This window comes from Colossoma macropomum, unplaced genomic scaffold (genome assembly GCF_904425465.1).
Source record: "Colossoma macropomum unplaced genomic scaffold, Colossoma_macropomum, whole genome shotgun sequence".
Lineage (NCBI taxonomy): Eukaryota > Metazoa > Chordata > Actinopteri > Characiformes > Serrasalmidae > Colossoma > Colossoma macropomum.
In genome coordinates this window covers 27,160,892-27,187,686 of record NW_023494787.1, presented here as the reverse complement: position 1 = coordinate 27,187,686, position 26,795 = coordinate 27,160,892, and the positions used below count along the sequence as shown (strand labels likewise).

At 39.6% G+C, this 26,795-nt stretch overlaps 1 protein-coding gene across 1 annotated transcript; it reads left to right on the top strand.

Moving 5' to 3' along the window:
- Positions 1 to 272: 272 nt before the first annotated feature.
- foxk1 (forkhead box K1) lies at positions 273 to 25,733 on the top strand. The gene is made up of 9 exons (XM_036566734.1): positions 273 to 1,139; positions 6,554 to 6,751; positions 16,472 to 16,628; positions 16,783 to 16,929; positions 18,923 to 19,116; positions 19,557 to 19,723; positions 20,647 to 20,904; positions 21,011 to 21,229; positions 22,339 to 25,733. Exons 1-9 carry the CDS (start codon positions 739 to 741, stop codon positions 22,536 to 22,538), a joined length of 1,941 nt encoding a protein of 646 aa, XP_036422627.1. The 5' UTR covers positions 273 to 738; the 3' UTR covers positions 22,539 to 25,733.
- The last annotated feature ends 1,062 nt before the right edge of the window (positions 25,734 to 26,795 follow it).

The following is a 26,795-nucleotide window of genomic DNA, read 5'->3' as shown; positions in this document are numbered from 1 at the left end:
TGGTTGGTCTGCAGGAAGTAACGAAACTATAAGACACAATGTTGTTACTCAGCTCACTACTGACTGCGGACTGAGTGGGAACTTCCAGGTTTGAGTTTAACTGAAACCACGTAATCCGCGGTGAAACTCCACCACCGTGTTTTGGGCCTTTCTTGTTCTTTCTCTGTTTATAAACAGAGAAAGCGGGGAATGGTCAGTGGGACGTGACGTCACTTTTGAACACGCTATAAGTAAATGCGAGTTTTCAAATAGCATTTATTTTTGAACAAAAAGTACTTAATGTTACATGTGACAAACGTAAAGTTGCACCTGTAGCCACATTATGCTAATGTAACATCTATTAGTTATATTTTCGTTGCCACATGTAACGCACGTGTCGTCCTGTTCCAGGAACTGCAACACCGTTAACCGTTTGTTTACCACAGCAGTCAAAGTCGGGCTGTAGGGGGAACTTAACGAGCTCCGCTTAAAGAGCAAAATCAGCCTGAGACAGCTAAGGTTATGTGGACGGAGACTTAGCTGGATACCATGGTATTTTTATTGGGTCGATTAGAATCTTCGAGATCCAGTTGGTGACTTTGCAGTCCTCCGTGCGGCCCGGCGAGCTCCAGCGCTGATCCAGGCCGCGTATTGGCGCTCACCATCTCCATGTTGTGACTAGCACCAACAGCAACAGAGCGAAGCCTGCCAGCGCTCTGCCACCGCGTTGAAAAATTCCCGTTGAAGTTTGCAAGAAAGATGGCCGATTTTGGGGACGACACCGGGGCCAGAGCCCTGTTAGCCCTGAAGTCTGCGCCGTGTAGCCCGGTCAGAGTCGCGGTTCCCCCGGCCTACACGCTGCCGTCGAGCGCGCCCGGGGTCGCGGCCGTGGCGCTGAGTCCTCCGCCGCAGGCCCTCGCCCGCCTGGAAGGCCGGGACTTCGAGTTCGTCATGCGCCAGAGGACCGTGACTGTGGGCCGCAACTCCTCGCACGGCTCGGTAGACGTCAACATGGGCCACTCCAGCTTCATATCGAGACGGCACCTCCAGATAACCTTCGAAGAGCCCAACTTCTACTTGCGCTGTCTCGGCAAGAACGGCGTGTTTGTGGACGGTGTTTTCCAGAGGAGAGGCGCTCCTCCGATTCAGTTACCGAGAGAGTGAGTTAAGTTACCGTTACGAAAACGTGTCGGCTGCTAAATTAGTTAGCTAGCTAGCGAGTTGGCTAGCTGTCCTGCTGTCTAGTGTACAAGGCAGCGAGACCGTAACGTCCACAAATGTGACGTGACAACTCTCCGGGTTAGATGTGGTTAAATTTTACGTCATATTTGTGCACTCTAAGATGGCTTATCTTGAGAAGTTGACACCAACTCTCTTATTCCTGTCGTGTTTGCCTTAAAGTAGTATTTAAAGTCGTCCCTCTGCTCGCCTGACAAGAGTTTCTGTTCCAATACGCCCAGCAAACCCTTGATCCCTTCAGGGCTGTAATTTACTCTAACTAGGGGTAGTTACTGTACAAACATAAGTTTAATTCTTGTGTACGTTTAAAGGCTAAACGTTTAACTGTAGAGTAAAACTGGGTTATCATGACTCAAATTAAAGGGCAGACTCAAAAGATTGGGGCCCAGCCGTTGCCTTCCTAATGCCTTTTCAAAGCAGGCTTAAAGATGGCCAGCTACGTTAGCTAGTTAAGCCTCGGATGGGCCGGATTAAAAGCCGATTTGCTTAAGATGTTATTTTCTTAACTGTTGCAGCTTTAGCATGTTGTGAAACGCTAAATAAAGATCGTAGCGCGTATGCAGATAAGCGTACACCAGAGGTCGATATGCGCCCAAAACAAAAAACATGATTACTAAGCGTAAACGCCGCGTACTTTGTCAACAAGGCTGTGAGGGGTGTGTAGTGCTCTGATTGGAGCCTGCAGCAGAGATCCACCTCAGCATGGTGTGGTTAGACAAGCCCCACAAGCCCTAGACATGACACCTTTCTGGAGTGGCCTAACCACCTTATGGGCTTTAGAAAACAAACCAAATAAAGGAACAATGGCAGCAGTAACGTACACATGCTACACCTGTAACCAGCACATACTAGACCCAGAGAAAGAAGCTCGATTTGCATGTGGTTGTGACCCTTTGGTGCAAAAGCTGTTTTTCAAAGCCAAAGACACAACATCTGTTTTTTAAGAGCATTACAATTAGGCACTGATTTGCAAAACTGCAGTGAACACTAGGTATAATCTTTTGAAAACTGTGTTTCTTACAATAGATCAGTGTCACTAAGAAGTCTTCCGATACAGAATCAAGGCAGGGCAAGTTTAATTATAAAGCACATTTCATACACAAGGCCAGTTCAGTGTACTTTACGTGAATAAAGAGAAAAAAAAAACACCAGTTGGAAATTAAAGTGCTTAAATGTCTAAAATAAAATAAGAAAAACAAAAAAATAAAAAGCACACTAGACCATATTACTCAAGTCTTTTCCAGTAGTGTAAGTGAGGAAAATCACCTGGAATGTATTAATTAGTCTGTGCCATAACATTGCTAGCATTTCACCTGCAGCAGAGTTGTTTAATCCTAGGATAACAGTTATAATTGAGTATTTTCCATATTTGAGAAAAATCAGAGTAACTGCCTTTTACTGGATAAATGGCAGCCATAACCAGATTACACTTTGAAGTAATCTTAAAAAAAAAAGCCTCAGAAGCATTAATGAATCATTGGGATAACAGTGTTAGCATTTAAAGTCAGAATTTCATCCTATCAGAAAAGATTTTAGCATTAGAGATTGCATTATACTGATACTGAATCCTTAAGTATCTGCTGATATGGAAGCAACTGGATATTTCTTCGTAACAAACTGCTGAACTTTAAAATGAGCTATTTTTCACTAAAGCCCTTCACTTAAGATGATCATCTAGAAGTAGGTGATCGTGCCACAGGAGGAAATACACAGCTAAAACACATGGCATCATACAGTGTGCCTCCTGCTATTTCAGGGTAGATTTGCTACAGGATTGAGTTTTATTACTCTTTTTTGTAATTCAGTTTCCGTTCCAGCATTTTCCTGCTGATATACTTATCAGATCAGAGTCAGCTCTACTCAGGATCTGAATTATAATAAGAGGCTTCATCACACTATGACATGTTTGACTTCAAGAAAGATGCACGTAATGAGGTGAAGAAGTGTTTGTCTTGATTTAGATTTAGAATTTCACAACACAGCTGGAGGTGTCATTCAACACGTGCTTGATTCTGTGTGGTGTGAAATGTACTGAACAACAGTTGAAGCAGAGATTAATACCTGTGGTAAATGTACCGGTGCACCACTGTAAAAGAGGTGGTCTTCCAGTCTGTATTTTACAGCTGATAGGCATTTCTGATGGCAGACAAGTAACAGTCAAAACAGTGGATAACCTTTCATGGTCTAAAACGGACAGTTCTTACATTGTGACCATCATAACAATCTTACTATGTTGTTAATATGAATGTACCACAATATTGATTGGCAGAAATGTGGTGCAAATATGTAATTCAAATGTTTTGTAAGACATAAAGAAAATACGTTACAAACGATGAATGTAAATTCAGTTTTAAAAGAAAATGAAAATTTAAGGTAACTGTCTAACCCATTACTAGTTTATGATATTATCACGGTGTTGTATTTAAAACCTGTATAACACAAATATACATATAGTGTTCTGACTTATTTTCAGTAGAAATGTTGTGGTGGTGGTTATACATTGTAAGTCTTCCATTTTTGGACTGTACAATGACACAGCAGTCTTCATAAATTTATGGAATAGTATTTTTTTAATTATTGTAATGCGTTGATGATCTAAATTACTCTTGCAGTTTCCGCAGGCTAACCAGATGTTCTGATTGAACACAAACTTAAATAGAATCAGTGTTGGACTGAAATACTCTCTGACGGATGCCTTTAATAGCTTTTGGCATGTTCCGTCTGCTTTATCAGTGCAGGGAACAGATCATGGAGCTTGTTGTCATGGAGGTTGCAATGGCTGTTCCAACAGACGGCTATGAAAACATGGTCTGACAGACTCGACCCGTGTTGGGTGCATGCCAACAGGCCCTTCAAAACAACTGTACTGTGCACACTGCAGCATTAAATGTGGCTTCCTGGTCCAGCAGTTTTCTAAATAAGCCATTGGTAGTGGTGCAGATTTATTACTTTTCCTGCTCAGTTTTGTTGGTGAGGGGGATGTTGGGGGTGGGGGTACTCTCTATGCAGTTCCAGACAGGGCTGTCAGGATATGATAAATCTGTATACTTTGATACTGATATCATTACAGTGGTTAATACCAAACAATGCTAAGGAAAAAGTTATACCCTTATGATCTGAACACATTGCTTGTTGGATTAAACACTGAAAAATTTTCAAATTGTTACAAATTAATTAATGTCCCTGAATTTCTAATTTGATTTCTTCTTTACATCAATACAAAACTCTTCACATATTAAACAAATCAAATGCATAACTAGATCATTTAAAAATTAAGTGAGCCAAAGAAGAACAATATAGCCACACGGTAAAGTGTAAAGAAAATATAAATACAGAATGTTAATTCTATAAGTATGAAGTCCCGTATCATAACTACAAAATGCTATATCTCTGTTTTTGTCTTTTAAAACTCTTCACCTTTATTATTTATTAAGGCTAATGACCGTCCTTTTTCGCCCATCTGAGTCAAATTAGCATGCACAATTTAATTCACCTGTAGACAACAACGTAGTGTTAGCTTTAAATCACAAAAAAGTAGTAATATATATATATATATATATATATATATATATATATATATATATATATAAAGTATATGTGTGTGTGTGTATGTACACCTTTGATTAAATGTGCAACACTAGCTCAGAACAGCTTTTAGTAAACTTGTCAAAACGTGTACGTTTGCAAGAATGTGCTTTGCTTGAGCTAAATCCTTTTAAAAGCAGTGCTGGACATCAACTATGTACTTATGCCTTCACAACATCTAATTCAGATTATCAGCAGTCACTGCCATGTTCTGAACACTCTGCATGTGCGTGAGAAGCCTTTAGCCATTTTTTAAAAATCATGTGAAGTAAACCACAGAGTAAAATTGTTTAGGGAAAGTTTGGGTGTGTGTCGGTCTATGAAAGCCAGAGGATCATGTGTACAGTCATTTTATGCATTGCATTGTTTTTGTCAGAAACCAGAAATCTGTCATTTGGTTTGTCTCTTGGTGGGTATGAAGGAATATGAAACATAGCCAGTGTGGTGTCCATAGGATCAGTGCTGTTTTCTGTAGAGTGGTATTTAGGGTAAGTGCAGTCTTTCTCAGATGTTTAGGAAGTATGCACACTCTTGTCCAGTCACAAATCAATGCCATGTATTGATTTACCTTTCTTAGAGCCTCCGCAGAGTTTCTTGAGGTGGACTATTAACACTATATGGATTATTAACACTACGTAAAGCTTAAGTCAGTGATAGCTGAGAAGGTTGTTCAGAGAGTAGTAGAACTTTCTGAAGGGCTGCATGTGACCTGTGATGTGACAAAAAACATGGATACATAGCATGATATTTGTTCTTTCTGTATTCCATGACAAGATATGACCACTGCAACAACATGCAGTAACTAATACAAATGCTTGATCTTGAGAGCGCCTGAGTGGCGCACCCATCAAAGTGTTGACCCTGTCTCTGCGAGACAATCCGCAGCGATGCTACAGCAGTCCGTGGTTGCGATTCCAAGAGAGCGTAAGGGGCCTTCCTCTCTCTGGGTGGATGGCCCACCCTCTGCTCCATCACAGCGCAATACTAGCCAGTGCGAATGTCTGCTAGTTATGTAGCATATCCTCCAAGCGTGTTGAGCTGTTCAGTGATGTGTTAGTGAAAAGTTGTGGTGGCACATAATGTCACAGAGGAAGCATGTGCTAGCCTTCACCTTGCTAGCGTCATGTCATATTGGAGAGCTAACTGGTGGAGAAATTGGTGGAATCTAAATTTTAATAAAAGCTTGATTTTGTGAGAGAAAGACAGTCATCTTGATGCTTTATTATAGGTAGTTTTATATAAACAACTTTGGGAAGCACAAAAGTTTTAGTCCTTTTTAAAATGGTCCTTTAGTTATGCAGGGAGTTCAGTCACTGTTAATGCTGTATGTTCTTTATGCTAGCTCTTTGAGTTTTGTCTTAATAGCTATGAGTCTACATGTGTTAAGCTGGTTTCTCATGCATGGATTAAGTCTAGTCTTGGAATAAATTGCAATGCCAATTGTGATTCACAATTGAAAAACCTTTATAGTCTAGGCGTAGGCCTAATCTAGGATAGGGAAACTGACCCATTGTGGCATATTGTGCATGTTGTAAACCACCATAAAAGATGTGAGAGGATCAAAACATGTAGGAATTTTTAGATTTGGTTATTCGTGAGGTTATGTATGTGATCAAAATTATTTCTAGTTACACAGACAAAGAAAGCACATTACTCCATTTTTCTTGACTGTGTAACTAGACTATAGTCTTTGTCTTTGTAACTAGAAATAATTGTGAGTTTAATGACATTTCATTGTTTCTCTTGCCAGGTGCACGTTTCGTTTTCCCAGTACGGCGATAAAGATTCAGTTTACTGCGCTGTACCTCAAGGAGACACTGAAGGAGGAGGCTCCCATTTCCCCCGTGAGACCCCTCTACCCACAGATTTCCCCACTGAAAATCAACATTCCTGAGAACGACTTCAGAAATATGATGAGCCCCCTGCCTTCACCAACAGGAACCATCAGGTATGACTGAACTTGAGAATTAACCAGGGTTAGACTTGCCATGTTTTGGTTTACTTATAAAGCGGAATAGACTTGTGGTCGCTAATGTTTTCTGAACGTGAAGTCTAATCCACTCCTTACACTGCATATGTACAGTGTAGTGGCCAATTGCCAGAGCATAAGGGCAGTGCAAATTCATGATTTTTATTCATTTTTGCATTCATAAAGACAGATATTGCACCATTCAGTGTGCACTTAATTTGTTTCCATATAACATAGCATTTTTAATATTTATGTACATGATGATGTGATTGCGGTAGTCTCATATTTATCAGCTGATCTGTTAGTGTATGTTATCTCAGAATGGTACATCTCAGATAAAGACGTCAATTATTAAATTGCATTTATTGTAAATATGGCTCATCTGACTGACTAATGTAATGTAAATGCATTTGTGATCTTTGTAGTCTCAAACATAAACAATTATTCTCGCACTTTGTTCATTTTTGTCCTTTTTGTACACATTGGGCCTCATTCACCAACCTTAAAACCCACTTATGCAGTTTTCATGAAGATTCTGACATTCACCAGTGTTTTCTTATTTGGGGTTTGTTCTTGGGTAAGAACAGAATCTACACACTCTTGAGCGCTAAGGTTCAAACAATTCTGCAGTTTAAAAACACGTCATAAATCTGACAGACTTTTTCTTAAGACCTTTTTCAAAAACAAATTTAAGCAAACATTTAGAAAGACATTGGTGAATGAGGCCCAGTGTTGGTCCCTAATAAGACAAAATGGATGAGAAATGCACAATGATATTGGATGCATATCAATATTGGCAAATAATAATAAACACATTACCAGCATTCAGACAGATGTTTAGATTTGACCACTATTTTAGACCAATATATGATGCCTTATTTATTATACACGAGAAGAACAGAATGCTTAGCTGATGTTAAACTACTGTGCTAAACTTAATTAATTTTACTGCTTTGATAATTCTCTACAAATAAATCTCAGAGTTTCCCACAGGAAAAAAAATCTGGGGGGGGACACCGTGGGGAAGTGGGGGAATTTCTTTGAACGGTGGGATATCCAAACTCCGAATATAGCTTTTGTTAATGTATTTGAGTATTCAAGTAAGACATCAATAAGTATATGTTGAACTTTCCATATTTTTTTGTTTTGAGATGCTAAGTACCTCATAGACTTGTCTCAATTGAAGTCTCAAGTGACGATTCAAGTTGTGGAAATGACCACAGGGATGAAGAGTGAAGCTTTTGCTTCAGTGGCACAGCGTGCCCTTGTTTGTTCATAACAATAAAAAATAGTTACTTTTTGGACTTGAAACAGAATAAAATGGAAATTGGATGTTGTTAAAATGGAACAAAATATAGCTGGGTGACCATCGGTTTATTTTTTTTGGGAGGCCTCCTATGTGTTACATTTCTCTTTAATGCTACCCCAGTTAGATGTATTCCCAATTTCTGCATTTTATTAATGTTTGTGTGCCTGCATCGGCATTGGCAGATTTGTGCATAAAAAACACTGGATATCAGCTTCGGCCCACTATTCCCATAGTAGTGCATCCCTATCATAGATGTATTTTCAAAGTAAGGCATTTGTATTTAAAATGTGCTCTCTTTTGGGGATCATTCATTTTTGACGCAAACAGATTGCAGATTGTGACTTTAAGGGCTTTTTTTTTAGTTGTTCGGCTCCACATGGTGAAGGAAGTGACTCTGCAATAAATGTACTGTTGTTTCTCCACGTGTTTGCAGTGTTTAGTTTACCCATGAGAGTGTGCAGAAGGGAAGTCTGCCCCCGGCGGCCCCTCTGCGGCCCTGCACCGCGTGTGGCTGTGAATGTGAGCGGCCCATGTGTGCATGCGTGCCATATATGGCGTGCGCTGAGCTCTGAGCTCTCTGATTGGTGGGATGGAAAGTGTTGTGGTTTGGTGTTTTGAGCCACGGATAGTTTCCTTTTTCTGAGGGCTCCTACTAGCCTGCCCCTACCCTCCCCTTCTTGGCCAGCTTCTACACCCAAAACAAACAGCATGCATGCTCACTATCCTTCCTGAATCCTCTTCCACCCCCCTCGGGCCAGAGCGAAGCTTTGCTTTTATTCAGCCTGTCTAACTAGTTTTCCACTGCTGAGCATGTGCTTTTCAGTGTTTTTCCTGCTCGAGACGTGCTAGTAGGGTTAGAGTTTTTCACGGACAGTAGGGAGTGTAGGAACACTTCCTGGACCTTCTGCCTGTTGGACAAACAGCAGATGTGCTGAAGGCTTCAAATTCCACACTCGTGGACATGTGCAAGTCATCTCATGAATAGTACAAGCTGGCTTTGAACAACTCCCATTTACAGTAAATTCAATGACTTATGATCCCTCCTTTTGTACACATTTGCCTTCTTTTTATTAATTTGGGGCTCATTCTACCAGTAGATGTTGTTTTTAAGCAGTTAAATTTCATGCATGACGTATTTGGCACTTCACAGTATCTATAGTCAGAACCAAATATTTGGAGCAAATTACTCTGTGATTTTGTTCTATTGAATGAGTTAATCATTAAACCATTAAAATGGTCTCCTCTGTAAATCATTAGTTGAAATGACCTTTTGGAACTCTGCAGTTATTGAACCTTACCTCATATTACCTTGTATAGTAGCCTGCATGCAGTATTAATAATATTGCAATAAGAGTGATTCTACTATGAAAAGTCCCAGAGCTCCATTCAGTGAGGTGCATGTGCTGTGAATGGCTGTATGATTCTCACACACAGAGGTCATATGGGGGACTTCCTCAAATGACTCAGAGTCAAGACTTTGTGTATTTCTTTGCTGTTGGTTTACTTTAATAGTGTTTTCCCCCCTTTTGGCAGTATGTGGTACCAGTCAAATCTTTGGACATGTCTGTGTGAATATATGCTTTTGTAGTCTTAAGTGTAGCCTAACAGGCCTATGCTGGTAACATAATCCACTGATCGGGTAACCGTGTGGTAAAGGGCTAAACCGGGTTTTCTTCCGGCCATTTTGAGACAGGCCCTAACCACGAAGCAGATGCAGGAGCAACCACAGTGATTGTGTCTGAGTTGGAGCATAATCTTTGTCAAATAAAGGACATGATAAAAGTGAAATTTGGTAAAATTTGTGGTGGTCATCTTTAATTTGGCCATGAAGCTGTAATTGAAACTGTAATTAACTGTAAATGTCACACAGACATTTTCTTCTGAAGCCATGGTGTCTGTGGCTGCTTACCCAGATGCTTTTTTGTCTGTTTTTGCCTGATGTCCAGTTGTACAAGAGTTGAAACATGACTGTGTTTCCCCCAAGACCTGAAGCTGTTTTGTCTGATGTCTGAAATCTGACACTGTGGTCTGAGGTCTGTGGTATGGGCATGATATCCGCACCAACCCCCGCCCCCTGAAAACCATCCCCCGAGTGTGTTTAACCAGCAGAGCTCAACAGCTGTGTTTCTGAAACAATCTCATCCTTGCGTTAGGTACAATAAACGTGTAGAATAGTCTCATCACTCAGCATAAATCAGTTCAGTTAACTCATGCTGTATACTAGTGGTTTGCATTAAATAAATCAACAAGTGAATAATTTTTTTTTTATACTGGTGGAAAATGGCTTCTTACAATTACTGGGGGCACCATGGTAACTGTCACAGGCATACAGTCTAAAGGCTTATTGTGAAATGGTTTGAAAAAATAGTTTCTAAAAAATATTAATAGTTAAGTTGACTGTGCATATGAAAGAATTTATTTCTAAAGCAAAATGTTTACATTTAAAAATGTTGGGAGAGCATTTTAAAATGTGCATATATATATATATATATATATATATATATATATATATATATATATATACTTCTCTTTGTCTTTATTATGTGAAATTATGTTTTGTTAATTTTCTAAGTGAAAATAAGTTAACACATCCTCTGCAGAGAGCAAACTTAAATATGTATTTTTTCTGCACATTTTAGTGCAGAGCTTCTATTTATTTGCTGTGTGTAGCATAAATAAAAGCATGTAAAAAAACAAAACATAAAATATACAATTAATAGTAATTACAATTACTTGCAAAGATTCATGGCAGACAGTAGTTCATTTTGTGTTGTGTTTAAACCCCTGACCGCTAGAAAGCAGTGTTGTAGTTTGTCTTCAACCATTAGCCTTTTTTTTTACTCCGGTTTTATGCACATAGTAGTGTGTTTTTATACTTTGACAGTTTTCTTAAAATTAGAGTTTAAAAAATCGCAGTATATTGCCTTGCTTACAGTATCGCAGTATATTGCACTATATTGAATCGTAACCCCTGTAACATGATGCGTCTTGTATTACCAAGTTCTTGCCAACACATAGCCCTCATGTTAAATCCATCAATGACTGTGCGTTAAAATGAGTTGCCTTCAAAGGAAATACATTCTATCTAGTGTGTCCAAACTTTTGACTGTTACTGTAGATATTGGCAATTTAGATCAGACTTTAGTGTTAATCTACTGTAACATTTTTCATCAGTAAAAGGGTGTTTATTTTGTCTGGAGTCTTTGTAAGAGCTTATTACAATCAGGGCCAGTTGTTATGAAAGTGCTGCCTCAGGTCTGGACTTCAACCCCCCATGCTGGCTGTGCCTTCCTCCAGACAATGGCCTTCCCCATGGAGCTCTGCTCTCCACCCACAGCCAACAATAGAGGCAGCAGCACAACAACTCTGACCCTGCACTCCATTACAGTCTGCTGCTCTCAGGATGCCAGCCATAAAATAATGGAGGAGGGGCTTTTTTCTACCAGAGGAAGTGGATTAAGAGCATACATTAAAAGCACACACTGGTGGGAACTGTTACAGAATCTCTAGAGTGAGTTAAGAGTTAAATGATTTGCTCACAGATCCAATAGCAGTGGTAAGAGGAAGGGCAGGGACATAACCGACATCCCTTGGTATACGGCAAATGGCTTGAGCTGGAACCCCTCCATTTCTAAGAGTGGAGTCTACCGTTTCGTTCACAACACAAGGGTACGCCTGCGTTATGGAGAAATCGCTAAACTGTTGACAGTGAACAGCAGTCTGAAGATAGTATCTGGCAGAATGTGTCCAGATCCCACTGTTCTCCTGAGCTGAAATGAAAATGATGATCTCAAGCACTTGGAGAATGTTCCAGGGCTCCCTGTTACCAGTTGGCTTATAAAATCCTACAATTTTAATGGCTGCAGAGACATCTACTGGCCATTTGAGCACTTTTTTTCCATGAATGCCAATAATTAAAAAGACAGAAATTACTAACCATCTAGAATGTTCTTGCAGATAAAATAATGTTTTCACTGATGCAACAAAAGATCTGTGGGATGTCTGAATGGAAAATATGCCTGGAATGCCTGGAACTGGATATAACTGCTTAACATCTAATTAGTTTTGGGTTGTTTATAGCCTTTGGCCAATATTTGGTGCCAGTTGGATGGTGCATTAGCTCATGTTTGAGATGAGCAAGCAGGCTTGGCAAAGAAGTGCAAAGAGCTCATTTTTTTAACCTTTTGTTGAATTGGAGGCATATTTCATGCAGAATTACTTTCACAGCCAAGATAATTCATTTGTTTGATCTTATGTGCTGTGATTCATACTGATAAATGTAGTATATCTGAAGTACCATTCCCACTTATATGAGCATACGTTTTATATATCAAAACTGTATTTTTTAATTTGTTATTTTTTAAACACTATTTGAAAACAGTATCTTCTGTTTGCATTGTGCAAACATTTGATGATAAATGGACTAATAGAAGTGGCCCAAAATTACTTGGAATAAAATTTTGTTACATTAAAGAATGGTTACAAAATAAAATGCACATAATTGTCCACTTACCCCAGATGTATTCCAAATTTGTTTCCTCAATTTACAACCTCTTTTCCAAAAAAAGTTAATCAGAATGCAATGATGTGCAAATCATTTAAACCCTAGATTTAATTCAAAATAGTAGAAAGACAACATATCAACAACATATCAAAAATGAAATGGGAAGTTTTATTGTTTTTTGAAAAATATATGCCCATTTTGAAATTGATGCCAGCAACACGTTTCAAAAAAGTTGGGACGGGGTGACGAAAGACTAGTAAAGTTGTGTAATGCAAAAAAAAAAAAAATCACCTGGCGGAACATCTCACAGCTAATTAATTGGCAACATGTCAGTAACATGATTGGGTATAAAAAGAGCATTCCAGAGAGGCCGAGCCTTTCAAAAATAAATATGAGGAGGGGCTCACCACCCTATGAAAGACTGCACGGGTAAATAGTGCAATAATTCATGAATAACGTTTCTCAACATAAAATAGCAAAGAACTCCTCATCTACGGTACATAATATCATTAAATAACTCAGAGAATCTGGAGAAATCTCTGCGTGCAAAGGACAAGGGCAAAAACCAATACTAGCTGGCCGTGATTTTCCTGCCCTCAGGCAGCGCTGCAAAGTGCAGAAGTGCAGCGGCCAGACAGTTTGTGGCATGCACACTACATTAAAAGCTAGTGCAGGGGTCGCAACCCAAATGTTAATAAGAGTCATAAGAGTCAGGTGAATGAGAAACTGACTTCGGCTTCACGTTTTTTTTAGTGTTTAACAGTTTTTCGTCGCAGATTAAACATATCAGGAAACCAGCTGGAGTGATTATAAATGTCTGTTTGTCTCCAGATGATCTATGTTCGTCTCAAATCTTTCTTTTTGCCTTTTTGTTAGCTACTGTCTAGGTGAACTATAGTTATAGGCTAAATTAACTCCAGCGTTTAAGATCATTTATTGTTAAAACTATGTTTGAACGATCAGCAGAGCTTTATTTTACTGCAAAGGAGGAGCTGAAGGGTAAAACCATTACATTTCCACCCGTTTTCTGTCTGGTTGTTCTTGCTGCCAACCAGAAGACCATGGAGCAGGCGATGTCAAAGCTTCCACCCAACTCGGAAAGGACGAAGTGAACTCTATCACATCTTTTATTGCCAAGGACTTGCATCCATTCTCATCATTGAGAACCAGGGCTTTCGCGCTATGTTGCACACTTTCGAGACGAGATTCAGCGTCCCGTCTCAAACATATTTTACTCACACAGCGACCCCCATTCTCTACAACAACACCAAGACCTAAGTTATGAAATCACTAAAGAAAACACATAGAATGGCTGTAATCTGCTGTGTGGACATTTGCCACAAGATCTTATTTCACCATAACTGTGCATTTTATCGCGGATGAGTGGCAGCTTGCGTCTCATGTGCTCCAAACAAGCGTGGTGAATAAGAACCGTCCAGCTGACTTGCCACATCGCTTCTGTTTGGTTTATTACTAAAAGATATTGGAAGTAAATTCATTATGGACTATTATAAATACTTTGCTTTAAAAGTACCAAGTTGTCACACAGTGAGAAAAAAGAAATCCTGTATAGAAAAAAGATGCATCAAGATGCATTGATAATCGTTTTATAATCGCATCGCAGCCCTCTGAATTGTAATCGAATCATGAGGTGCCTAGAGATTCCCACCCCTACTGGGTGCTAAACTGGCCTACCTGCAATCTAAACCTGTCACCACTGAAAACATTTGGCACATTATGAAGCAAAAAATATGACCAAGGAGACCCAGAACTGTTGAGCAGCTGAAATCCTGTATCAAGCAAGAACATTTCCCCAGTTCCACCCACTAGTTAGGACTCCCCCAGTCCCACCTGCTCTAGGAGGGCGAAGGCAAACACAAGTTTCCTCCAAGTCGTGAAGCCAGCCACCACATCTTTTTGAACTGCTGCTAATGCATCATCATTGGACAGCTGAACGTGCTTGAAGGGGAACACTAACCGCCAAGTCTGTTACGTCAGCTAACAGACGCCTGTGCTGGCTAGCATTGCGCCGAGTTATGGGGGAGAAGGAGGGCCATCCTACTCACCCAGAGATAGCTAGGCCTGTTGTGCTCTCTTGGACTCCTGGCCACGGATGGCTGTACACTCTCAGAAATAAAGGTCTGAAACTGTCACTGGGGCAGTACCCCTCTTGTCACTGGGGTAGTACCCTCAAGGGTACATCTCAGTACCTTTAGCAGGGAAAGTAATTGTACCATAATCCATTGAAATGGTATTTTCTAAGTTGTATTGACTCCACACACCCCGTCTCGTCTCCAGACTTATTTTATTGTTCTGTTTTAAAACACTGTTATGTAAAGGTACAAATACGTACTTTTCACCTGGAAAAACTTATTTAAGGTGCAAAACTGGACCTTAAAACCACTGTTATACCTTTGAGGGAACATTTACATTGTTTGTACCATGATGAACAAAAAAATGTACCAGCACAGAACCTTTATTTCTAACAGTGTAGCATCACCGGGGATCCAACTTGCAATCTCCTGATGAGAGGGCCAACGCTTAGACAGTTGCACCACTCAGCAGCCAGAGTGTTGTTAAAAGGAGAAGTGATGCAACACAGTGGTAAACATGCCCATGTCCCAACTTTTTTGAAACATGTTTCTGACATAAAATTCAAAATGGGCATATATTTATCTCAGTTTCAACATTTGATATGTTGTCCTTGTACAATTAAATATTGGGTTTAATTGATTTGCACATCATTGCTTTCTGTATCGGTTTAAATTTTGTACAGTGTCCCAGCCTTTTTGGAAACAGGGCTGTAGCTCTGGACAGTGGTCGAGTTGTAAACAAATTTCAGGGAGGATGATGGATTTAACTGAACAAAGTTAGCAGTACCTCTGGCAGTAATGTCACCAGGTTGGTTAACAAGTCTTGTTCTGTGCATGCAGCTGGCAATGCCGTATTTTTATTTTATTTTTTACCTTCCCTAGTGTTTCCTAAAAGTTTCCTTAAGTCACCTGTCTGAAGCTGAGACTATCGTTTTGTCCTGCAGCAGCAGTTTTAAACTAACTCACATTGGTGGGAGAAATGGCAACCTGGCAACCCTGACAGAAGGCGTGCAAGCTGTACCCAAACTCCACAGCCTAACCAGTGCAAAACAAATGTGCATAAATCTCATCTCTGCATGGGATGAAAATATCGATAATAAATATCTTAAGTGAAATCACATTGTTCCAAAGCCGATGAAAAGGGGGGGATGGTCGTTTTACAAGGGTTTTTTGTTGTGTTTTTTTTGGACTGTGGAAGTGGCATCCCCCTCAGGTGCCCCATTAAATCAAGCTCTGACAGTGGAGTCAGTAGTCACCCAAATCTTTTCCGTTGTTGTCTGCCTCCCCTTTTTGTGCATACGTGTTACACAGGCGTATGAATGCTAGAATACATGTACAATTTCTGTTGTTTCTATTTATAAACACATCTGTAGTTCAAAAGTTCAAGACTGCTAAGTCTGCATGACCTTAAGGAAGACCTAGTTGCTGTTTGAGCAGATTGATGGAATTTTTGGCAATATTTTTAAAAAAAGATTTGGGTGGCTATTGGGTACTACTGGTTGTTAACAATGTTAAGTTCATAGCTCCCGCGCTAAACTAAAGAAGCTAAATGATCGACTACATCTGGGGTAAGGGGAAAACTTTGTAAATTAAATTTTTGCTGAACTATTCCTTCAGCCTACATGACAGTTAAGATTTTTTCTTTCTTATATAAATTAACCATTTCAAATCTGCAAGATCTTGTTTTGACAGTAACAGTACGTAGACATGGAAGTATCAGCATCAGCATTGGTCTGCAGTCTTATCACTGCATACCTGTTAAAGGTTCTTACACTCTGCCACCTCCCCCCCAGTGTGCCCAACTCCTGTCCAGCAAGTCCTCGGGGTGCAGGTTCCTCGGGATACCGCTACGGACGCAACATTACCTCAGACCTGCAGCTGGCCGCTGAGTACGCCGCCAAGGCCGTGTCAGAGCAGCGCACTGAACCGTCGGGGGGAGACAGCCCCAAGGTGAGGGTCTAATTCGCTCACTCCAGATATGCTCACTTCAGATTCACTCTCTTGAGATCTTAAGTCATTTATGCTGTTGGAATTATATTAACAATATATCTTAATGTAAATATGGTTCGGTTTGGTTCAGTGGACCTGCTTGTTTGTCTTGTAGGATGAGTCTAAGCCCCCATACTCATACGCACAGCTGATTGTGCAGGCCATATCATCTGCTCCAGACCGACAGCTGACACTAAGTGGCATCTATGCCCACATCACTAAGCATTACCCCTACTACAGGACTGCGGATAAGGGCTGGCAGGTCAGTTTTAGATCTCTCTCTCTTTATCTCTCTCTCTCTCTCTACTAGTTTTACCGCTGTTGATCACTTCTGCTTTTGGTGTAATTCTTCATTCCTATGTTCTCTTCCCTCTTTTGTTATGTACTGTTAAAAAAATTCCTGACAGTTTTATCAGGATCATCAGTGGATACTTGCTTAGAAAAGTATATCTGCATCAAACAGATGTTTAGATTTGGATGATATTTTAAACTGGTGTTTCATGATGTGTTTATTTTACTCACAAAAGCAGAATGTTTAGACGTTGCTGGGCTAAAATGTCTGCATTTTGCTCATTTTACTTTATTTGTAATCAATGAATGGTATATTTCTCTGTAATGCTAATCCAAGTAGATTTATTCCCATTTTCTAAGTTTTTAATCGCCGTCGTTGTCAGCAGATGTATGAAAAATATTAGGTATAGGTATCATCCCACAATTCCTGTATTGGTGTATGTCTCTGTGTTGTTATTACTTTTTCATTATATTATTTGTGTATTGTTTATCATTTATTAATCTCTTATTCCCAAAATACTTTACAAATATTGAATAAAATACCTTTTATACCCCATTTACCCCCCATTTACACTATATACTATAACTTAATGCGTCTTGAGCAACAAGACTATATCTGGATAAGGCCAAGCCACATAAAAATGCAAGTGTAAATGCACTTCAAAGACTCATTTAAAACAGATACAAATCCAGTCACTCAAACCACTTCAGGAGGTGGTCTGAAACGCGTTTGAGCCATGTTATAGCAATCTACACACATCCATCTCTCCAAGACACTTTCGACAACCCAAACCCCTCCTAGTACAACCAAAACTCCTCCCCATGCAATTTGTCACTGAGCATGTGATCCGAGTGTGCAAGGTTCCCCTAAGTTTGAAGAAATGCATGACAGCATGCAAACTTACAAATTTCGAGGCAGAAACAATCGTTAGCTTAGCACAGGAAGATGCTGAATGGATAATTTAATTGGTAATTGGTTGCTGTGTAAGAAGTGGATTTGCATATTCCGTCCCACACAGCAATCATATTTCAGTCCAACTAACCGAAGATGCATTGGACTACCAAATGTAAATGCATGTGGCTAAAATCTTAGCAGGAAACAATCACGATACCAGTCACATGAAGTGAACAGATGTAAACAGGGTGTTAGGTTATAATATTTAAATCTAAAATGTAGGTTGTTATTATTTTATATATAAAATAACGATAGTTATTCTAAACGTTTTTTAATAGTTGTGTATATTACTTATGTTATATTTATATTACACAATCTGCCACACTTGATACTGCTAATAAACTTCTGGCTGGATCAGATGCAGCATGTTAGATGTAGGTAGAAAAGGAGGTTGGTTGCATTTTTAAGTGAAAATAAGTAAATAACACATCCTCTACAGAGAATACACTTCTGCACATTTTAATGCACAATTACTGTTTATTTGCTGAATTTAACATATTGGAAAAAATAAATGTGGCCTATGCAAAAGTTATAGAACATTTTCTATTTTATGTTTATTTTCCTATATGTTAAACACAGCAAATAAATAGAAATTGTACATTAAAATTTGTAGAAAAATGCCATGTTTACCTTTGTTCCATGTCAGAGTATGTGAGTGGTGTGTAGTGGTAGCAGAGCAGTGGGATTATGCCCAGAGTGTGGAGCGGCTTTTCAGAAAGTTGAGCGTTGGTGCTCTCTCTTACTCCGAAATAGTTCAAATACTGCTCCATCCTGCGAGTCAGTGCTTATTTTCCACACTTTCTTTGTCAGTGAGAGCAAGGAGTGGGAAATAGAAAACACTAACACAGAGTGCTTTGAGTGACTCTTTACATAGTCTGTTACCTGTAGAGGATGTGTTAACTTATTTTCACTTAGAAAATCATGATGAAACTATAATACTGAATACTTCATCACTTTACTGATCATTGGCCTGTGTTGATTGACCTGTCCCACTCTGTGGTGATTGCAGAACTCCATCAGACACAATCTGTCCCTGAACCGCTACTTCATCAAAGTGCCACGCTCGCAGGAGGAGCCGGGTAAAGGCTCGTTCTGGAGAGTGGATCCGTCATCCGAGGCCAAACTGGTGGAGCAGGCCTTCCGCAAGCGCCGCCAAAGGGGTGTGTCCTGCTTCCGCACGCCCTTCGGCCCGCTCTCCTCCAGGTGAGGCACCTCGCCCCAGTGTGGCCATACACACCTCTCTGCCCTGCTCTCTTAGTACACACACATACACACACACACACACAGCCTTTGTGAAGGAGCGACTGCTCAGTTCATTCTGTTTTCCCTCTTCTTTTTCTTCTCTTGCTGCTGGTCTTTTTTGCTTGGCAGAACAAAGTAAGTCCCATCAGTGTAAGCTGGTCATTCCCAAGCGATCTGTTTAAGGCTTTTTTAAGGTGTCATGTTGTGCAGCAGTTTCTAATCTGCTGTCTGCTGGCCTTCTGCTGAAATGTGAGTGCAAATGTGTGTGTTTGATGTCAGGCTTGGTGAAGCAGGCTGTGGTGGTTGTTTTAGTCTCAGTAAAAGCTTTCAGAGGCGTAGCGGGCTGTGCGTCAGAGCAGTAAGGGAATGTGTCCGATTTGATTCTGTTTTGCTGTTTTCAGGAGCGCACCAGCCTCGCCCACTCACTCAGGCCTCCTCTCGCCTCACTCGAGCGGCCTGCAGACCCCTGAGTGCCTGTCTCGAGAGGGCTCGCCCGTGTCCCATGAGCATGAGTTTGGCTCTAAGCTGGCCTCTGTGCCCGAGTACAGATACTCTCAGAGCGCCCCGGGTGAGTCTCGCGTAGCCTTTTCACTGCTGATTAAATATACAGGGAAACCACATTATCATTCACATTCAAAAAAGAGATGTATAAAAAAGTTTCATAGATTATCAATGTATTTGGCTCCTTTAGAAATCTGCTTTTTACAGTATGGCCACACAATTGTGTTTGAATAGTTTCCTACAGCAACCGGTGATGGTTTAAAGTGTGTTTATGTTTGTAGGCTTAACACTAATAATGATTGGCTATGCAAGAATCTGACTTGTAGATGGATTTTTGTACACTGTTTAAGATGCATGCAGAGCATCTCAACTAGGGAGCTGCATGATTATATGAATATGCAGAGTATACAGAACTCATCTTATTGCTTGTTTACTTAATCAGGTATGCGAATAAGTCTGTGGTTTGTAATTAAAAAATGGGTTGTGGTTTATTGTAAGATTGTTTTGCTGAAAGCACAATGTAGAACTACAGGGGATTTTGGGACAAAAACAACTGTCTTTGCTACTCATGTTAAATAAAATGTCAAGTGAAGCTGTATGTAACATACAGAAATATTTCTAACAAAAAGATGACAAATTTCTACGATGCCAGTTATCCAATTTAGAGTAATCATTCTGTAGGTTGACTCTTAGTGTGTTAAATGACATTTGGCTAAAATATAAAAAAAACACTAAATCAACCAAACAGTCAGATACAGATCACCTCTTGTACTAGCTGCATGCAATAAATTATTTTTTATTTTAATTAAAGTACAGTATAAACCGATTTCTAATTGGGATTTAGAGTATTATTCATTTAACAATGTGGATATTCAAAGAGGAACAATTGTCAAATGTCCATACCCGTTCTCAGCACAAATAAATTCACTGCTGTGTATTCGCTGAGTGTCCTCAGTTGTGAAAGTTCTTGTGTCTCTGTATGGACCCCAGGCTCCCCAGTGAGTGCCCAGCCCGTGATCATGGCTGTGCCTCCTCAGCCTTCAGCAGGGTTGCCCAAACCTGTGGCCTACATGCCCGCCTCCATCATCAGCTCCCAGCAGCCCATGGCTCAGGCCGTCCATGTAGTGCAGCAGGCCCCGGCAGTCACCATGGTGCGTGTGGTTACCACCTCCACCAGCTCCCCCAATGGCTACGTCCTGGCCAGCACTGCCGCCGCAATGGCTGGAGAAGGCTCCGGAGACCTCAGAGGTACCGGTTTCAGCAGTTCTAACCAGTTTCAACTTGAGTGGGAGTTGGATTTATTTACACTGCTTAAATGTGAGACTGTATAGTTATTCCTCTCTCTCTTTTTAAGGCACTGTGGAAGAGATGGGGGCTCCTACATCCATCCCTGCAGGCAGCCGAGTCATCCAGGCTGTGGGAAGCCACCTAAGCTCAGCCACTAGAGGGCAGCAAAGTTACGTTCTGCAGCAGGGCTCCTTGCCATTGGGCCAGCACCAACTCCCGGTTCAGCCCATCACTCAGAACGGCAAGCATGCTCTCCCCACGGCCAGTGTCTCACCCAATGCTTATGGTACATACATTTATACACAATTTTTATTCTTTACATCAAATTTAGTGGATCAGATCACATACGTGGTGTCTATAATTTCCTGTTTTAGCTTTGTCCTGTAGCTAACCACCAATTATCATCAAGCAAACTGCATGCCTAAATCATCACACACTTGCCTCAAACCACTCAAAGTCACTGAGTTTACTGCAGCCCGCAGTGATGACAAAAACCACCAAAAACATTGTTAATTTATTTCTTGCAACCCATAGCAAGACCCTTGTATTTACACTCATAAACACAATTTAACTTTTAAACATGTTGGGTGAATTGATATCTTACATTGGTAACACAGCTGTTGTAACTAGCGGAGATGAAGTGGTTCTTGAAATGCGACTGTGCTGCTTGAGCATGCTGGGCCGCCGTATGCTGTTATGTCAGGCCGGTACAAAAAGTGGCCTCTGGTATGCTATACACTATAGGACATCCTAGGACCACAGCACCGCGATTCAGACATCAGACACAATGGTTTTGAGTCTTGGGGAAAGAAACCGTCATGTCTCAGATCTCGTACAGCTGGACATCAGGCGAAACAGACTTGGGTGAAATGACCTCGTACAAAAAGGCATAAGACTAAGAGGACCTAGACACCACAGCCTCAGACAGTAAAGTTTGACATTCTCAGTTTTGTGTTTTCTTACTAGATTGAAAACAGTTTTGTGGCAAAACTCAAAATGAATTATTTGCATATACCCTAATGGATTATCTGTAGATGTTCAGTTTATTAATAATATTAATACATGTTGAAAGTCAGTTGATTCTCATTACGGTTAGGAAGAGTACCATGGTTTGGCTTAGGTAATAGAGGTCATAGAGAAGCAGTAGAATGTAAGTTAAATGCAAGATAAGCATAAAGCATTTACAGTTGGCTGCCCAAACTGCAGTTTGGTTTTGTTTTTTTGTTGGACAAGGATTAAGCTTCAGCTCACACTATATAACTCTTTTCTTCTGCATCCACTTCAGTGTTGGGGCCTGTCTCAAAGTTCCTGGAAAAAAGTGTATAAGTAGTAAATTTTAAAAAGTCCCATTTCAACTGTGTCCCTTCCCGTTCTCTTCCTTTGTGTTTCCATCAGCTCTCACCAACCCTCTTCAGATCTTGGCTGCCCAGGCCTCTACCTCTCCTCCAGTCCTGGTGAACAGACCCCCAAGCGTGGAGATGGAGGAACCTGGCCCACGGGAGCCTGAGGCCAAAAGGCCCAAGATGGAGGAGGACAGTGTGGCTTCAGTCCCCCAGCCTGTCATTGTTGCAATGAACCAGGAAACCAGCGACTGAGTGAGTGGAGGAGCAAACGAAAGAGAAGAACCTTAAAGTGAACCCCCACAATAGTGTTAGCCCAAGGTGCCAAGGTTATTGAGGGGAAAAGGTTATTGTTCTGTCTGTTTTCTTCTTTTTTTTCCTTTTACAAAGAACTTTTTTTTGTGAGAGAACAAGTCCATCACGGGTAATGTAATCGTATCTCTCGCAAGAGGATCAACAGTGTGTTCTGATATGAGCTAAAAATGCATTATCCTATTAAGCCTTAAAAGCAAATGCTGACATGGTTTTAATTTTGTGCGTTTCTTTAAAGAGGATTGGAAAGGTCCCTCAGAGATATTGGAGAGCAAGCGTGCGCATGTGCTGCCATGTAGTTCCTCACAAGGTACAGTTGAGCTAGTACTTACTTTGAGTTGGGGTGGGACCAATAACAAAGCAGCTATTTCTATTTGGGAGCACAGGTCTCTCAGAATTGAAGCATTATGTTTTAAGCTCATTGGAAGCTGGGAGTTATCCTGGGTTTCAGTGTCACTTAGTGAGGATTTATTTATCGTTCTTTGTCAACTTGACACCATCTCTACAGAAATTAGATTGTTATAACTAAAATCACATAAAAAAGAAAACTTAGTACATGAACTTAAAGGCCCCATTTTGTCTAGCGGGAGCTCTTTAACATGGTAGTATAAAGTATTTTTCTATGGAGGGCTATTACCTTGCTTACGTAGATGTTATAAAGAGGAATGTCTAGCTCGTGTCACTTTTTGGATTGGTCTGTGTATAGTGCAAATTTAAAACGAACTTGATGAATGTATGTATTTTTGTTCATTTGTTATGGTTCGTGGCTCCCTTTTTGACCTAAACACCTGTTAAGAAATTAGAATGTGCTGTCGTTAACTTTGAATGTTCTGTTTATAAAAAAAAAAAGAAAAAAAGGAATAACCATATTTTTTGAAGTGAAATTCTGTATTTAATGTAGCGCAGACACACGCCTATCCATCCTCTGTGCGCTTAGCCAGAAGTTCATGTATGGCTGAGATTTGCAGAACCTAATCAGATTTGCATTATTCAGTGATGATTAAGCCGCAAGCAAATTGTATATGCTGGATTATTTAACTATTAAGAGGGGCTACTGACAACCAAATCTGTTTATTTCTAAGACCCAGGAATGTAACCTTTTAATATTCACCATCAGAGAGGCTAGATTTCCACTGTCGGCCACCTGTGATGATGGTGGGACGTACTAAATGAATGTTAAACCTTTTCTAAAAGTTCTCAAGACTTTGCAGTTGTTCTTTCCACAAAAAAAAAATTATTTTGGTAACATTTGCAAAGTATTAATCAAACTTTATATTTTTATTAACACAACAGAGCAAATATATAGTGTTTGAATCCTTGAAGGTAGTTTTCAAGACAATCACTAACCAGGTGGTTTTTCGTTTACCACTTTATGGATGCGAAGAAGCACTTCAGGTTGCTTGTAATATTAACAGAGATAGAACAACGTAAAAGACCAAATGCATATCCTCTTCATTAGTGCCTTGGAGGTTTGTAGTAAAGCTTCATGCTCTACTACTTGCTACTTGGAAGTTGGAACACTGAAGGTTTTTTCCCTCTTCAGGTTTAGAAAGACAATTTTACACTGTACTTTCTATCAGGTTTAAACTAAAAATAGAGCCATACTTCGGTCGGCTCTGGATCCATGTATTGTGATGAAGAAAATAATTTAATCAGTAATAAATCATGCTGCCATATGTATTTAATCAGGCTGCATAAACCTGTCTAAAAGGGGCAAATTTAACAGATAAATATAAAAAAAATACATATAACGTCCCACATAGCGAAGAAAGAGTGAGAAGAAAATAGTCAAGAAATCAAATTTCTAATGTAATATTTTTCCTCCTCTTTTTAGCTTATAATGTATTCTGAAATGTTACACGCTGTAGTTAAAATGACGTAATTAGAGATAGATCACACGCTTAAACCACTGAAACTCCATTTTAAGTTTAGTTATTAATTTACCTCAATGTTAAATTCAGCCATTTGATTACAATGGCTAAGCATTAACAGCTGTAATTTAAGTATTCGAGGTGGGAGAGGGGGGATTTTTAGGTTTTTAAACCTCTCATGAAAGTGAAAGAGAAATGATATGAATAAAAAAAAAACAAGCACTTGGTTTGTAGAGTTAAGTTGCATTTCTCTTTAAACCCATTGAATGAACTTTTCACTGCCTAAAAATATTTTGCATACATTTTTTAACAATCTATAAGTGTCTCAATCAGCGAGTTATAAGATAAATATAAAGTATTTTTGTCAACTAATCTGATGTATTCGATTTGTGTGCTTTTTGGTGTTTTTGCATATTAGCTTATGCAAGTGTTTATACACTAAACATTTATAATTTAAAATCAAGTCTAATGAACTGATGCACGTTTTCTTTCACTTCTGTTATTAGTTCTTGCTCTGGGTTTGATCTCTGCCCACTGTGTACAAAGCAGCCTGTGTTAGTCCTTGCTCAGAAGCGTAGTCTTTATAAACCTTTGTTATAAAGACTGTCATGTGTTCATTAATAATTGTCTGACATTTTCGCACAACCCCATGAGAAGTGGTGAAGGAGCATAGGATGTTTTGTTTCTTTCTTATTTCTGAAATGCATTTAAAGACCTAAACAGGAAAAGCTGAAACAAGGGCATGCCCATGTCACCATCAGTTCTCTGTTTACTAGCAGAGAGGATGATAAACTTGCATTGTATATTTAATCAGTGTGATCATAAAGGGCCTTTTGTTCTATCGCTGTTCTACATATTCTGCTGCTGCACAAAATGCCAGCCTACAAGTTGCAGAGATTCCTCATGATTGGCTGAAACTGAAAGAATATACATTGGCTGAAAAGCAGTTTTGAAAAGGGCATCGTCTCCTTTCTTTTTTACCTATTTTTGTCTGGTTTTTTTTTGTTTTTTTTCATTCATGTAATTTCATTTGAAACGTTTAACTCTTGCAGTCCTACTTGTCTGTATTGTATTGCCTGGTATTTTGTCTCATTCTGTAGTTTAGTTTGGATTTGCCTCTCATCTTGATTACATTAAAACTGTTTTAATGTAATGTTTCTCTGTGCACATGTGCAGCTCCATCTGTCCTCTCACTGCCTTGTGGAAAGCTCTAGAACATGCTGAAAATGTGACGACAGCCTATTAAAAAGGTTTGAGCTGTCAACTGCATCCTGTTCAGTCATCATTTCTCTAGACCAGAACACAAACACATTTGTAGATTTCTCATTAGGATTGAGTAAAACTGTGTTTAACGGTCAAAACTAAGTATGACTAAATATGACCTTTGCTTTTATGACAACTTAATTTTTGGGGCTCACAGAACGACAGTAAACTCAACAAATGATAACGATCTGTTACCTCAGCCAGCGTTACACCCCGTTCCTTTTTACCTCATATTTTTCAGAGTGAGCTGATACCAAACGTCCTAAATTCATAATGTTAAGAGAGAGAAAACTAAACGTTTATGGGACATCTGGGAGCCCCCATCCCCCGTCAAATTGAACCCTATTGATCTGTTTCTTCTTTGGCATGTTTTATTGCCATGGTTAGATTCATCATTGGTTAAAAAATGTGTACATTTGAGCATACAATCTGAAAAATGCTTGATTTGAACAGGTCAATAACATCAACATACCTAATATCAATAATAATGATACAAAATCAAAATATCACTCATAATAATTACTACACAGAGGAAACCATGCAGTAACATGATGGGTAGATCAGTTTAAACATTGTTAATCAAATCACGACACTTTCATGAATCAGATGTGAAGCAGTTTGTCATTTCAGGCTGTCAAATCTCCATTTCCTTCCACAGCCCTATGTCCAAAAAAGTTGGGACGCTGTGCAAAATGTAAATAAAAACAAAATGCAATGATGTGCAAATCATTTAAATTCTATATTCAATTGAAAATAAAACAAAGACAACATATTAAATGTTGAAACTGAGAAATTTTGTTTTTTGAAAAATATATGCCCATTTTGAATTTGATGCTAGAAGTACATTTTAAAAAAGTTGGGATGGGGCAACAAAAGACTGCTAAAGTTGAGTAATGCTAAAAAAAACACCTGGTGAAACATCTCACAACTAATTAGGTTAATCAGTAACATGATTAGGTATAAAAAAAAGCATCCCAGAGAGACTGAGTCCTTCAGAAGTAACGATGTGGAGGGGTTCAACACTGAGTTTCATAAAACTGCAACAAACTCGGGGGTTTCATCATCT